This window comes from Camarhynchus parvulus, chromosome 27, assembly GCF_901933205.1.
Source record: "Camarhynchus parvulus chromosome 27, STF_HiC, whole genome shotgun sequence".
NCBI classification, from domain to species: domain Eukaryota; kingdom Metazoa; phylum Chordata; class Aves; order Passeriformes; family Thraupidae; genus Camarhynchus; species Camarhynchus parvulus.
Genome location: NC_044597.1, coordinates 2,055,198 through 2,069,931, shown reverse-complemented (window position 1 = coordinate 2,069,931; position 14,734 = coordinate 2,055,198). Strand labels below are relative to the sequence as shown.

General features: G+C 50.1%; 2 protein-coding genes and 2 pseudogenes across 2 annotated transcripts; all 4 read right to left on the bottom strand.

Moving 5' to 3' along the window:
* Positions 1–2,495: 2,495 nt before the first annotated feature.
* On the bottom strand, positions 2,496–3,267 carry LOC115914077 (annotated as a pseudogene).
* Positions 3,268–6,383: 3,116 nt separating this feature from the next.
* LOC115914090 (feather keratin Cos2-2-like) lies at positions 6,384–6,713 on the bottom strand. The gene has a single exon (XM_030966438.1). It carries the CDS (start codon positions 6,711–6,713, stop codon positions 6,384–6,386), a length of 330 nt encoding a protein of 109 aa, XP_030822298.1.
* A 3,144-nt stretch (positions 6,714–9,857) lies between these two features.
* Positions 9,858–10,168, bottom strand: LOC115914120 (feather keratin Cos2-2-like). The gene is given in 2 exon segments (XM_030966479.1): positions 9,858–9,875; positions 9,878–10,168. Coding segments are annotated over 2 exon segments (309 nt in total).
* A 3,340-nt stretch (positions 10,169–13,508) lies between these two features.
* Positions 13,509–14,275, bottom strand: LOC115914040 (annotated as a pseudogene).
* Positions 14,276–14,734: the final 459 nt, after the last annotated feature.

Genomic DNA, 14,734 nt, shown 5'->3' with positions numbered 1-14,734 from the left:
AACCTCCTCTCTTCAAACACCTCCCTCACATTTGCCCTCTACCCTGCTTGTAACCAGAGAGGATGGGCTGTGTGTTGCCACAGGATCAAGTGAGCATGAGGACAGAACCAGAACCAAAACCAAAACCCTCCTCCCACGATGCTGGAGTCTGCCAGTGTTTCCCCTTCTGGATGTGGGACAGGACAAACTCCCTCATCTCTCTGGCCTCCACCTCTCAGATACGGTCAAATGTTTTTCTCCACTTGACTCATTCTTTTTGACAGCAACATTTTCCCACAGCTTCATGACAAAGGCCACTGTGGCCAGAGACTCCCCCATCTCCACAGAGACAAAAGAACCCTGTGACCTCAAAGCCTTCACATGAGGCAGGAACAAGAACTGTGGGAAACGGCTGAAGGCCCCAAGGCTGCCTGGAGGCCGCATCAGAGGAATGGCCTGGTGTCCTGGGTTGACTATATGATGCTTTTATCCCAAATCATCTGTTCTGTTTATGCTGAATTAGAGGTTTTGCACCTTTAAGACTTGTTCTGGGAGTGAAGGGAGCAGAGAAGAAGCGTGCAGTTTGTTTTCAGACACTGCACTCACTCTTCCTCATTCCTGCTCCTGGACTGTGTTGTCTGTGGATGGACAGACAGCAGGACAGAGTTCTCTTTTGTTTTAGTTAGTTTTAGCTTGCTGAGGCAAAGTTCCCTGGACTGTGGTTTTTTTTGCCTTTGCATTGGACCTGTTTAAACCTGCTCTGGACTGAACACCAGCAGAGCACCTGCAGCTCCACCTGTGGCCCAAAGGGCCGGGCCTGGGCCATGACACTTCCAGCACCGGAGGGACTGATAAGAGACTGAGTGAACTGAACTACAGCCTGGGGAGGGGACTTTTCTGAGTTTGTAATCACTTGGGGAGCAGTAAGAGGTTTTATTGTTTAATATTGTTTAGGTTTTATTGTTTAATAAACAGTTTTTTCCACTTTTCTCTAAGGAGTATTTTCTCCCGAACCTGTTGGGGGAGGAGCCAAATGTATCTGCCTTTCTAGAGGAGCCCCTCTGGGAGTTCTCTCCCAAATGTTCCCTGAACCAAGACACCTGGGCTTGGGATTGTCCTTGAGCGATGTGGGTGCCATGGCCCTGTCCAGGTTCCTGCAGAGAAGGAACTGGGGGCTGAGTGTGTGTCAGTGGCTGGCACTGCTGGGCAGGGAAGGCCCTACAGGCCGTGCAATGGCTGGGCTGAGAGCTCAGCTCAGGCCCAGCTGTGCACACACAGCCAGGGCACTGACACACTGCCAGCCTGGCCAGGAGTGCTCAGAGATGAGCCCAGAGCACAGAGCCCAGCACACGGGCACAGCCACACGGGTAGGGGGCCTGCACACAAGGGCCCTGCCCTGTGCACAACCATCCCCGTGCAGGCCAGAGGCTCTCAGGGGCTGTTCCCAGCAGGGCACAAGCACAGGCATGTGCAGACACGGGCACACACTGGGCCACAGCCGCACTGCCACGCACATGATTGTGGGGGAGCACATGGGGCAGAGGCCTGAGGAAGGGATGGCACTGAGGAGATGCTGGGGAGCTCCTAGCCAGAGCAGATTCTGGGAACACCAAGCAGGACAGAAGCTCAGGCAACAGTGCTACAGGGGTGTCTAGGATTTTGCAAGACGATGAGGAGAGCACAGAGGTTTCACTAAGTAGCAAAGTCACATAGTGGGCCCGATTGGTTCATGGGCAAAAGAAATGATGGCTGAGAGCAGAGGAGGCCCCTCCAGGCAGCAGGGATTACAAAAATCTGGCAGCATTACAAAACTCCAGCAGACTGCCCCAGGCTGGCATCACCTGCCATCCGTTGGATCCATTGTGCACTTTGTTTATGTCTTATGACTACACTGCCACATCCTTGCCCCAGGATCATGGAATCTCACATACCAGCACTCAGAAGAAATATTCATGAGGTTGTGGGATGAAGCATTGCTGATTCCCACGCACCCCCTTTCACCCCCCATTTCTGTCAAGTTTGGGAACCATCTTCCTCTCCTGGTAGTTGTAGTAGAGTACTGAGGGATGTGTTTGTGAGCTCCAAGAAAAAAGGCACAAAGTAAAATCCACTGTAGGGACTCCCAAGCTCTGCTTGCTCTAGCTTTTGCCCTGAGCTCACAGGAGAAGTTGACATAGATGAAAAGAGAATCAGAGGCCAAGTCTTGGATGCAAAACAACTTTATTGACTCTAAGCAAGAAAAAAGAGGTGGTTCCAAAGAGCACCAGAAGCAGCCACTAAGGTGCAGTGGGGGTATCCATTTGCTGGTTTCCAGAGCAAGGGAGGAAGAGAAGCCAACAGGTCCCACCAGGCTGGCATTGAGTGCAATTGACTGGAAAGGAATGCAAGACAGAGAAGAGAGGAGAAGAAGGAAACAAAAGTCAGAGGCCCTACATACAGTCCCAAAGTTCTGTCTTCATTTCAGCTACAAGTTCTGAGGTTGTGGAGGTTCTTGCCCGAGGATGTTGCCAGCAGCTTTAGCAGGGACGGCATCTGCTACCACCATAGCAGTTGGTGATGCAGGAGATGTCAAAGCCCCCAGAGCTGATGGGCACTCCGCCACAGCTGAGGATGTTGCCAACAGCAGCAGAGGTGGAGGATCCCACAGCGGTGTTCTGTGGGAAGGAGCTGAGGATGGGGCCAGGCAGGGTCACCAGCACAGCAGGCGGCTCAATGACAACGTGGGAGCTCTGGCACTGCCTGACACAGCACTCATTGCAGCTGCTGGCCAGCGGGCAGGGGCCACAGGGGCCACAGGGCTGGCAGCAAGGGTCACAGGGTTTGCAGCAGGACATGGCTCGGGGTCACAGGTGCACCTGGCACAGAGGGAAGGGAGAAGCACAAAGTGAGGACACGTGAGAAGCAGTGCTACCACCAAACACCCTGCAGCCAAGGCACCTCCTGGCCCCCATTGCAGTGCCCAGCTCAAAGCCCAGCAGCCACCTCAGCCAAGTCCCAGCCTCTCTCTGTCTGCACAAGACCTTCTCTCCCCTGCCCTCTCCCAGCACAAGCAGCTCCCAGCCCTGGGCTCTTGTAGCCCCTCTCAGCTGAGACCTCCAGCCAGGCAAGAGCTGCTCTTGAAGCAGCAGCAGAAGGAGAGAAGGCTTCCCATTCACCTGATTCCTGAAGAGGAGGAGGTGAGAGAAGTGGATGAGAGAGCAGAGACTTGGGCTGCCTTTTACAGCAGTCCTGCCTTGCCTCAGGCCCAGAGGCACCTTAGTGGAAGCCATAATTTTCTGACCACCTCATGTCAAATGTGAACTATCCCAGCTAATGGTAGCGGCGGTGTCCTGGTTTCCTGCATTTCTGCCTTTTCATTTCCTGGCTTCTGCCGTGTGCGTTCCCATTTCCTATCTGAAGACTCATGTTAGGGCCAGGATGAGAGGCCCAAGAATTTCCAGGATGTATATAGGTCAGCACAGGCAGAGTGCTTGGATCATGGTCTGGTGACATTCCATGCAGGCACATGATGTTCACATGTGTCATCCCTGTAGGTTTCCTTGTGGCAAAATTTTCAGTGCATCAGGCTTGCTCTTCTTGTACACATGCACACGGTAGGCCATGCGAGACAGGAGGAAACATCCTTTTCTCCTTCTGCCCCATCTCTCTCTGGCTTTGTTTCCCTTATATGGGCTTCTGCTTGCTGTTTTTTTCTTCTTGCTATATTTACTGTATCTCAGGGAAATTGTGCTGGTCTCATTGACCTCACCCTATTTCTGTACTCTCTCTGTGGGTCCTTTGGGAAGACAAGACCATTTCTCTACCTAGGTTCCTTTGCAGGTGCTAGAGTTCTCACAGAGTTGTCTCCAACACCTCCACAGAGTGCTCACTTTTTGACAGTTTTATTTTATGAATGTTCAGACTACAAGGTCTAAGGGAGGCCTTCCTAAGTGCATATGTGTCAGTCTGTGCATGTGTGCACCATGAGGGTTTAGGAATGTGCCCCGTGTTGATGAGGTGAACAAATTATCCGTCATCTCCTTAAAAAGGAAAAAAGCCCAGAAGTTTCTCTCCTCAATTTGGTAAAAAGATTCCTCATAAGACCTTGAAGACTTCACCTCAAACCTAAGGATACCCAATTGGATAGAAGCCAAAAAGCCCCACCTAAACAATTCGCTAGAAAAAGAAAACAAAAGAAGTAATCACTTTTGTAGGGTGTTTTTACCAGGAGCAAGAGCCTCTTACCCCTAACTCAGTCCTCCTCTGTAAAGAGCTTTGTTATTTCGCCTTTTATTAAAACTTTTCTGTTTTCAACACTGCCTCAAAAGCCATCCTACTAATTTTATACCATCAAAGTAGTTAAGCTATCTGAAGTGTGTTATATTTCTCTAAGAACTCATAAGACCTGGCTCGAGGGGAAAATATACCATGAAGGCACATGAAGGTTCTCATTGTCAGTCCCCCTGTGGTGTGTCCTTTAGTCCCACAGAGGCACTGGCTGCCCTGGAGAGCCAATGTACAGCTGAACAGTGCTGCTTTGACCTTGCAGAGAAGTGTCTGGAGAACTGAAATGCAGATTCTGCCTTCTCCACTCTCCACTTCTTGCTTTATGTTCACAGAGAAAGCCCAGAAATCCTGCCAGCCTCTGCAGGCCTTTATCCCAAATTGATCCCCCTCTGCTGGAGTGTTGCTGGTGAGGGGGTGTCATGTCCCACTTGTAAGGGGGAGGGAACAGCCAGGATTTGTACATGCTGATGGTTGAGAGGAAAAACAAAGTCAGAGAGTCCACAGAAGATTTCACGTTTTATTAATAAACTGCACACTTGGCATTGAAATAGGAACAGGAACAGGAATAGGAATAGGAATAGGAATAGGAATAGGAATAGGAATAGGAATAGGAATAGGAATAGGAATAGGAATAGGAATAGGAATAGGAATAGGAATAGGAATAGGAATAGGAATAGGCAAGGCCAGGCCAAGGTGGACAGGGAAGAGAAAATAAGATGGGAAACAACTTGGGGCTTGAGGCAGATGGCTAAAGCAAAAGGGTGCATAACAACCTGCTGTTGAATTTTTTATTCTTCTGATTGTGCTTCACACTGTGTAGGACACTTTCCCTTAAGTAAAAGTGGCGAGGTTTGGTAGCTGAGGCAGAAAACTGTAGGAATGGGCTCTGGGACAAGAATCCAGTGTCTCCCACCTCGTCTGGCTGAGTCAGCTCCAGCTGTGTCCAAAAGGGGCTCAGCACTGCCCAACACTGAGCACATTTGTCACACTGATAATGCCTCTGTGAAAGCAGATTTCATTAGAAGTGGTTTGGGTTGGGAGGAAAGGGCTAAAAGCAGAAGAATTAGCAGGATGATTGTAGGTTTGCTGATATGACTTTGCAGCTGAGGATGCCAAAGCATGGAGGATATCAATGTGGGAAAAACCATAAAGGATGCCTTCTGCTGTTTTATTCTCTGTTTGGAGAAGCAGAATCTCTGTGTAGAGACAATGCCAGTGTTTGGAGAGACTTGGAGGCCCTCTCACGGACATGCTTGAGCTCCCCACTTTGGGAGAGAGAAAAATCAAAGCTCAGAGATCACAAAAAACATAGATACAGCATAGCACTGGTGTAAAGAGGAGCCCTGCCAGCAGGGACTGATCTGAAGCAGGACAATGTTCCAATTGTTCATCTCTGCCCGAGTGCTGATTGCATCTGCTCTGCGGAGTGAGGTAAAGCAATGAATTTACTCTTTTCCTTTCCACCATGGTTTTGTGATGGTTCCATCTGCTCAATTGTATCGACTGAAACACTTAGAATAGAAGGGAACCTAAACATTTCTTTGTTTGCAACTCCATCCAGCCCACAAAACATGGGCAAGAATGGCCCCCACCAAACCAAGTGGCTCAAAGTCCTGAGCAACCATGCCTTGAACATTTCCAGGAATGAGAAATCTACAATTGCTCTAGGAAACCTGTTCCAATACCTCATCACCCTCAGTGTCGGGGTATCTTTGTCAGCTTCAAGGGAAAGGGCACAAGGAAAACCCATAGCAGTAAGTCCAGCTCTCTGCTTTACCACTTTACTTCTAAGGAGACTGGAAGAGTTGTCACAAAATGAAGGAGAAATCAGAGGCCGAGGTTTGAATGCAAAAAACTTTATTGATTATGTCAGAGACAGCACCAGGAGCAGCTACTAAGATGAAGTGGGGGTGTCCAGAGGCCTGGCCAGCAGATAGAGGGGGGGAAGGGAGGGGGCCACTAAGGTGACATTGGCTAGAGTCAACATAAAAGGAAGGGAAGAAAGAAGAGAGAGCAGAAGAAGGAATGAATAGCTAGAAAGTCTAAATCCAATGACCCAAAATTTTGTCTTCATTCCAGCTCCATGTTCTGAGGTTCTTGCCTGAGGATGCTGGGCGAGGATGTTGGTGGCAGCACCTCTAGCAGGGACGACAGCATCTGCTGCCACCATAGCAGTTGGTGATGCAGGAGATGTCAAAGCCCCCAGAGCTGATGGGCACTCCCTCAGAGCTGAGGATGCTGCCAACAGCAGCAGAGGTGGAGGATCCCACGGCGGTGTTCTGTGGGAAGGAGCTGAGGATGGGGCCGGGCAGGGTCACCAGCACAGCAGGAGGCTCAATGACAACGTGGGAGCTCTGGCACTGCCTGACACAGCACTCATTGCAGCTGCTGGCCAGCGGGCAGGGGCCACAGGGCTGGCAGCAAGGCTCGCAGGGCCGGCACTGCTGGCACTTCTCAGAGCAGGACATGTCTGGAGCCTGGCGCTGCACCTGGCACAGAGGGCAGGGAGGAAGCAGAGCACACGCACACCTCAGACACAGCCCGCAAGGCAATCCCAGCAGCACAAGGCCCCTGCTGCCTGCACAGGTCCAGCCTGGCCAGCCCCAACCTGGGCATCCTTTGCCCCAGCCCAGCACGCTCCTTCCCAGCTCAGCCAGGCCCAGCTCTGCTCCTGCCTGACCTGGAGGAGAATCAGCCCCTCAGCCCAGCCTCAGCCTCTGGCCAGAACACACGCTCTGCCCTCTGCCCACACCAGCACCAGTGCAGAACAGCCCCAGAAGAACAAGGAGCAGCAACAAGGGCCAGAAATCTCAATGCTGTCTTGGAGAAGGTGGAGGAGAAAGGGGCTTCCAACTCACCTGGTTCCCAAGGAGCAGGAGGTGACAGAAGTGGTTGAGAGAGCCCCCAGTTGGGCTGCCTTTTATCCTGGCCCCACAGTGCCTCAGGGGACACAGTCCTGCTACATAAGTGACAATTTTCTTTAGAAATTTCAGTGAACGGAAACATGTACTAGAAGGTTATGACATGAGTTGGATTTTTCCTCTACCATGACTTTGCATTTCCTGGCTGACCTCATTCCCATTCCCTCACAGACACTTCTTCTGAGTGCTGGTATGCGAGGTTCCATGTGTCCTGGAGGCAAGGATGTGTCAGTAAGGACAGAAGACATGAACTAAGTGCAGAAGTGATCACAAGGAGGCAGGTGATACCAGTCTGGGGCACTCTGCTGGAGTTTTGTAATGCTGCAAGATTTTTGTAATCCCTGCTGACTGGATGGGTCCCATCTGCTTCCAGCCCTCCAGTCTCTGTCTCTGCATCCAATGCCTCCCCTGACTATGTGCCCTGCACCCTCACTGAAACCTCTTTGTTCTCTGCATCATCCTGCAAAATCCTTGAGATCCCTGTAGCAGTGCTGCCTGAGCTTCTTCCCTGCTTGGTGTTTCCAGAATCTGTGGCCACACAGGCCTTTGTCCTGAGCCAGGACCTATGGGAAAATGTTTCTGTCAAAGAGAATGAGGCATGTCGGGAAGCGAGTTTGACCATGTCTGGGACGTGGAAGTAGGGAGGTTGAAAAGGACAGTCGAACAGAACAGCATTTCATTCTGATAAGAGCAGTATCCCAGAACAGCACAGCCTTGGAGAAATACCTTAAGGATGTAACTTAGGCAAACAGAAGTCATGCAAATGGCAAGCAGGATGCTCACTCAGCCCTGAAAGTCTGACAAAGCAAAAGTTCTGCTAAACAACAATATTGGCCTGACTCAAATGCGGTAGTGGAGCACCGGCTACCCAAGAAGGACATCAGGCTTCAGGACACACCCCCCAGAAGTATAGAAGGACATGTGATAAGGATGGCAACTATGTCAAATAAGTCAAGTGTGTTGGGCTAGCTAATGAATATGTAATCAGTGCATATGATAAAATAATCTCTTTAACTGAATGCCTGGTGTGCTCAGAGCATGTTGGCAGGGCTGCATGGCTGGTGGCAAAAACATGGTGAGGAACTTGCCCATGCAGATCCTAGATGAATTGACTTCTCAGCACTCCTGTAGGAATCTTTGAATTGGTGGAACTTGTTGGTGATGGCACCTGGAAGCAGCAGTTTTTCTTCAAGAGAAGAGAAGAGAAGAGAAGAGAAGAGAAGAGAAGGGAAGGAAGGAAGGGAAGGGAAGGGAAGGGAGGGAGGGGAGGGAGGGGAGGGGAGGGAGGAGGGAGGGGAGGGAGGGAGGGAGGGAGGGGAGGAGGGAGGGAAGGGAGGGAAGGGAAGAGAAGGGAAGAGAAGAGAAGAGAAGAGAAGAGAAGAGAAGAGAAGAGAAGAGAAGAGAAGAGAAGAGAAGAGAAGAGAAGAGAAGAGAAGAGAAGAGAAGAGAAGAGAAGAGAAGAGAAGAGAAGAGAAGAGAAGAGAAGAGAAGAGAAGAGAAGAGAAGAGAAGAGAAGAGAAGAGAAGAGAAGAGAAGAGAAGAGAAGAGAAGAGAAGAGAAGAGAAGAGAAGAGAAGAGAAGAGAAGAGAAGAGAAGAGAAGAGAAGAGAAGAGGGGAAGCAACATGGTGGCACGAAGGTCAGTGGAAGAAAGAGGAGGAGAAGTTGCTTCAAGCGTTGGAGCCAAGATTCTTCTGCAAGCTGTGGTGAGGACCATGGTGAAACAAACTGTCCCCCTGTAATCCATGAAGTCCACATGGATGCAGAGATCCACTGCAGCTCATGGGAAAAGGGCTCACACTGGAGCAGGTGACGAAAAAGAGAGGACCCCCGGGGGGGGGCCCCCCCAAGGGGCCCCCCCTTCTTCCCTCCATTTGGGCAGTATCAAACCACAACATATTTGGAAATAAGTAGTAGACAATCTAAAAGGGGCATGGTAAAAAAATCCCCACTTGGTTGCATTTTGTGACATTGGAAGAAGATTGGCGGTTCCTGGATGAACGAGCAAAGGACCCCAGAGAAAAGCCGTTCCCAATCAGCTCTTTTGTGTGGCTGATTTAATTTAATTTTGAAATCCACCGCAATCCGCACAAAATGGACATTGAGCTGCATCGAACAAATCAAATGTGCGCACAGTCCTGGAGCAAAGATGCTTGAACATTTCCCCAGGAATGAGAAATTTCCAATTTCTCTGGCCATTTTCACCCAATGACTCAGTTCGCTGATTATCCACGGATGTGTTTGACAGCTACCACGTAAAGGGCAAAAAGTCAAAGCCACTGTAGGGAGTCCCAGCCTCTACTTCTCCACGTTTTCTCCTGGGGTGGATGGAAGAACATGTAACAGAAGAAGAGGAAATCAGAGGCCAAGGCTTGGATGCAAAACAACTTTATTGAGACTAAAGAAGAAAAGGAGGAGGCTCACAGAAGGCATCTGGAGCGGCCACTAAGATGCAGTGGGGGTGTCCATCTGCCTGGCCTCCAGAGACAGGGAGGGAGAGAAGCCAAGAGGTCCCACTAGGCAGACATTGCATGGTGGTGACAGGAAAGGAATGCAAAAGAAAGGGAAGAGAGAGGAGAAGTTAACCGTAAGCAAACAGTCTAAATCTAACATTCCAAAACTTCCATCTTCATTCCAGCAGCATGTTCTGAGGTCTTGGAGGTTGTTCGCTAAGGATATTAGCAGCAGGATCTTTAGCAGGGACGACAGCACTACTGCCACCATAGCAGTTGGTGATGCAGGAGATGTCAAAGCCCCCAGAGCTGATGGGCACTCCGCCACAGCTGAGGATGTTGCCAACAGCAGCAGAGGTGGAGGATCCCACGGCGGTGTTCTGTGGGGAGGAGCTGAGGATGGGGCCGGGCAGGGTCACCAGCACAGCAGGCGGCTCAATGACAACGTGGGAGCTCTGGCACTGCCTGACACAGCACTCATTGCAGCTGCTGGCCAGCGGGCAGGGGCCACAGGGCTGGCAGCAAGGGTCACAGGGCCTGCAGCAGGACATGGCTCGGGGTCACAGGTGCACCTGGCACAGAGGGAAGGGAGAAGCACAAAGTGAGGACACGTTGGAAGCAGCACTGAACCCAAACACCCTGCAGCCAAGGCACCTCCTGCCCCACATTGCAGTGCCCAGCTCAAAGCCCAGCAGCCACCTCAGCCAAGTCCCAGCCTCCCTCTGCCTGCACAAGACCTTCTCTCCCCTGCCCTCTCCCAGCACAAGCAGCTCCCAGCCCTGGGCTCCTGTAGCCCCTCTCAGCTGAGACCTCCAGCCAGGACAGATCCCATCTTCAAGGAGGAGATGCAAAGATGCTTCCCACTCACCTGATTCCTGAGGAGGAGAAGGAGGTGAGAGAAGTGGATGAGAGAGCAGAGACTTGGGCTGCCTTTTATAGCAGTCCTGCCCTGCCTCAGGCCCAGAGGCACCTTAGTGGAAACCATAATTTTCTGACCAGCTCATGTCAAATATGAACCATCCTGGCTAATGGTAGGGGCTGTGTTCTGATTGCCTGCATTGCTGCCTTTTCATTTCCTGTCTCATTCCATCTGAATTCCTATCTGAAGTCTTCTGTAAGTGCTGGGATGAGAGGCCCAAATATTTCCAGGATACAGACATGTCAGCTCAGGAAGAAGGCTCAGATGATGGCATTCCATGTGGTCAGTTGATGTGAACCTGTGCCAAAAACTCTGTGAGGATTTTTGTATTAGAATTGTCAGGAATGTACACTGCTCTCATTCCTGCATTCTCAGGATGGTCATGTGGGGAGATATTCAGCATACTTTTCTTTTTTTCTCCCTGACTCTCTGTGACAGTCAGTCATTGCTGCACTGACCCCATTGCTGCACAAACATTGCTCACAGGAAAATTCAGCTGCTATCATTTGCCTCATGCTCTTACTGTGCAGTCTCTGTTGGTCACCTGTGAACACCAGCAGTGTGTCTGTGACCTGATCTTTCTCTGGTATACCTGAGTCCTCTCCTGCTGGAGTTGCTCCCAACATATCCTCCGCAGAGTTCTGAGTGGCTGGTATTTTTATGGCCTTCTGTGAATATATAGAGTTTTGCTTGGCTCCATGCAGCCATGCATGAGCACACGTGAGTCAGTCTCTGTCTGTGTGCGTGTGCGCACTTGTAGGAGTGTGACCCTCATCATGAGGGCACATGAAGATTCCCTCAGTCAGACCTGCCCTTGGTGTGTCCTTCAGCACCACAGAGTAGCCGGGTATCTTTGCCAGAAGAAGCCAATATACAACTGAATGTTGCTTGCAGAGAAGTACCCACAGAACTGAAATGCAGCCTCTGTCTCCTTCCTCCTCCATTTTTTGCTATATGTTCAAAGAATGTCTCCCCATGTCTGCAGATTTTCATTCCTTAATTGAAAATTAAGGGATAAAAGGGACAATATCCAGCACTGGAGTGCCTGGCAAGCTGCCAGAACCACACTTTTAGCTTAAAAGAATTATCATATATATATTTTCATTAAATTTGTTACATACCTATTCATGAGGGTTATACATATTCAAATATTCCTGTGAGTTCTTTTACATGTTCCAGGAACTCTTCAGCTTTGTTCGACCCTTGATCTGTCATGCAAAAGTGTAGATTTGATTTCTGGGAGTCATGTATATCATTTCCTCTCAATGTATATGACATTTCCTCACACTGGTTATGCCATTTCCTCACACCAACAAACAGAATTATTGATCACCACAGGGTCAATGGCAGGAGTCTTTTCACGTCCCTTCTTTCAATGTTACCCATGTGGTTCCTTCTATGTTATCTAATCATACAGACAGTTTTAGCTATTTCCAGAAACTTATCTGCGTTTTCTCACTATTGTCAGCTAGTTGCAAAGACAAAAATGTTCTGCAAAAGTTAATATTATATAGACTCTATTTTAATATTTTGTGAAAACCAAAACTGTAATATATTTATCACGCTAATATGTATAAACTACACATGGCCAGAGCATTGGCTGCAAAAGCTGACAAATGATGCTATATCCAAAACCAGTTAAAAGTGATTGCAAATTGTACTATATCAAAATTGTTGTGATTAATAATAATCTGCAAAAGATAACACATAAGAGTAAAAGCCAGTGACTATCCAGTTATTTATTACACACCTAATTCTCCAAGGCTACATTGTTTTATTAATTTGGTAAGAGTAAAATGCTGTTCTGTTGTTCTTATCAGGCATTCAAATCTTTGGCCTTGATTTCAGGGCCTCATGGCCTCAGGGAGTAGCAGGGAACTCCAGCATTAGCTGACATCACCACACAGGGAAACCACCCACTGTCTCTCCTCTTGAAGGGTTTTCATTCAAAGCAAGCTTCCTGGCAAAGTGGTTTGGCCTTTGGCAGATGCAGCCTTTCATCTGTAGGTGCTGCAGCTCCCTGCTCTGACTCCTGCCAAGTTCAGCTGTTTGCTATCAGTGTTTCCAGGCAACCTGCAGCTTTCCTTTCCCCAGAGGCTTACATTCCTGGAAAGGCCACTATCCACATCTGAACCCAGGCCCTAAGCCAATTCCTTCACTCCTTTTGACCTTGAGCATTTTACAATCCTCAGTATTTCCCTCTCCTTAATGAAGGCAAGGTGCCACCCCAAGTCTGCCCAACTTGATTGGCAGATGCTGATCCCAAATTCTGCATCACCTCAGCCCTGCATGTCTGGACAGCAGCTGGGTCCTGCCAGGTGCTGAAGGACTCTATGCGGTACCTGTCCCATCTGCCTTTGACCACATGTGCTGCTCATGGGCCCTAGCCTGGGTAATGCAGGGGAGGAGAAGGAAGAGATGAGCCTATGGGCTGGTCCCAGACATTGCTGTTTCCCTTCCCCATTCTTGCCACCCTTTGGAGCCATCTTTTCCCTGTTTGTCATTGGCTGTGGAGTAGCCAGGCATGTTCTTCATCAACTCCAATGGAAAAGGCAGAAAGGAAAATCCACTACAGGGAGTCCCACGTGCTCCCCATCCACCTTTTCTCCTGTGCAGACTGGAACAGTTTCCATAGAAAAAAAGGAAGATATGGAGGCCAAGGCTTGGATGCAAAACAACTTTATTGAGCATAAAGTGGAAAAGCAGGTGGCTCACAGAGGCCAAGAGGAGCAGCCACTAAGACGCAGTGGAGCTCATGCAGGGGATGCACCTGCCTGCCCTGCAGAGGGAGGGAAGGCAACATGTCCACACTTGACTGGCCTTGGGAGAAACAGCCAGTGAATAAAAGAGAGGTGAGAGTAGAAGAAGGAAAGAAAAGCCTGCAGCTCTAAATACAATCTCCCAAAGACCTATATGTGCCCAGAACCAGGTTCAGAGGTCTTTGGAGGTGCCCGAGGATGTTGCCAGCAGCTTTAGCAGGGACGGCACCTGCTACCACCAAAGCAGTTGGTGATGCAGGAGATGTCAAAGCCCCCAGAGCTGATGGGCACTCCGCCACAGCTGAGGATGTTGCCAACAGCAGCAGAGGTGGAGGATCCCACGGCGGTGTTCTGTGGGAAGGAGCTGAGGATGGGGCCGGGCAGGGTCACCAGCACAGGGGAGGGCTCAATGACAACGTGGGAGCTCTGGCACTGCCTGACACAGCACTCATTGCAGCTGCTGGCCAGCGGGCAGGGGCCACAGGGCTGGCAGCAAGGCTCGCAGGGCTTGCAGCAGGACATGGCTCGGGGTCACAGGTGCACCTAGGGTGGAAGGAGGGGAGAAGCACAAAGTGAGGACACATGAGAAGCAGCACTGCACCCAAACACCCTGCAGCCAAGGCACCTCCTGGCCCACATTGCAGTGCCCAGCTCAAAGCCCAGGAGCCACCTCAGCCAAGTCCCAGCCTCTCTCAGTCCACACAAGACCTTCTCTCCCCTGCCCTCTCCCAGCACAAGCAGCTCCCAGCCCTGGGCTCTTGTAGCCGCCTCTCAGCTGAGACCTCCAGCCAGGCAAGAGCTGCTCTTGAAGCAGCAGCAGCAGGAGAGAAGGCTTCCCACTCACCTGATTCCTGAGGAGGAGGAGGAGGTGAGAGAAGTGGATGAGAGAGCAGAGACTTGGGCTGCCTTTTATAGCAGTCCTGCCTTGCCTCAGGCCCAGAGACTCCTTTGTGGAAGCCATAATTTTCTGACCAGCTCATGTCAAATGTGTAGCATCCCAGTTAATGGTAGGGGCTGTGTCCTGGTTTCCTGCACTGCATCCTTTTCATTTCCTGGCACATGCCATATTATTTCCCCCTTGAGGACTTCTGTAAGTGCCAGGAGGACAAGCCCAAGGATTTCCGGGAGGTAAACACAACAGCACCTGCCAAATGCTCAGATCAAGGGCTATTGGCATTCCATACATTCAGCTGATGTGAACCTGTGTCATTCTTGTGGGTTTGTTTGTGTCAAAGTTGGCACAAAATGGGCACCAATTTTGTGCTTCTTGCCCAACGACTGCCATGTGCGGGGACATGTTGTGTCAACAGAGAGCCCAGGTGCTGACTTCTTCCTGTCCTCATATGAGTGCACATAATTTTGAGTTGTTCCAGACAGACCACTGAATTGAAATCCCTGAATGGTTCCTCTTATGGTGGAGTGTTTCTGGGGACTGAGAT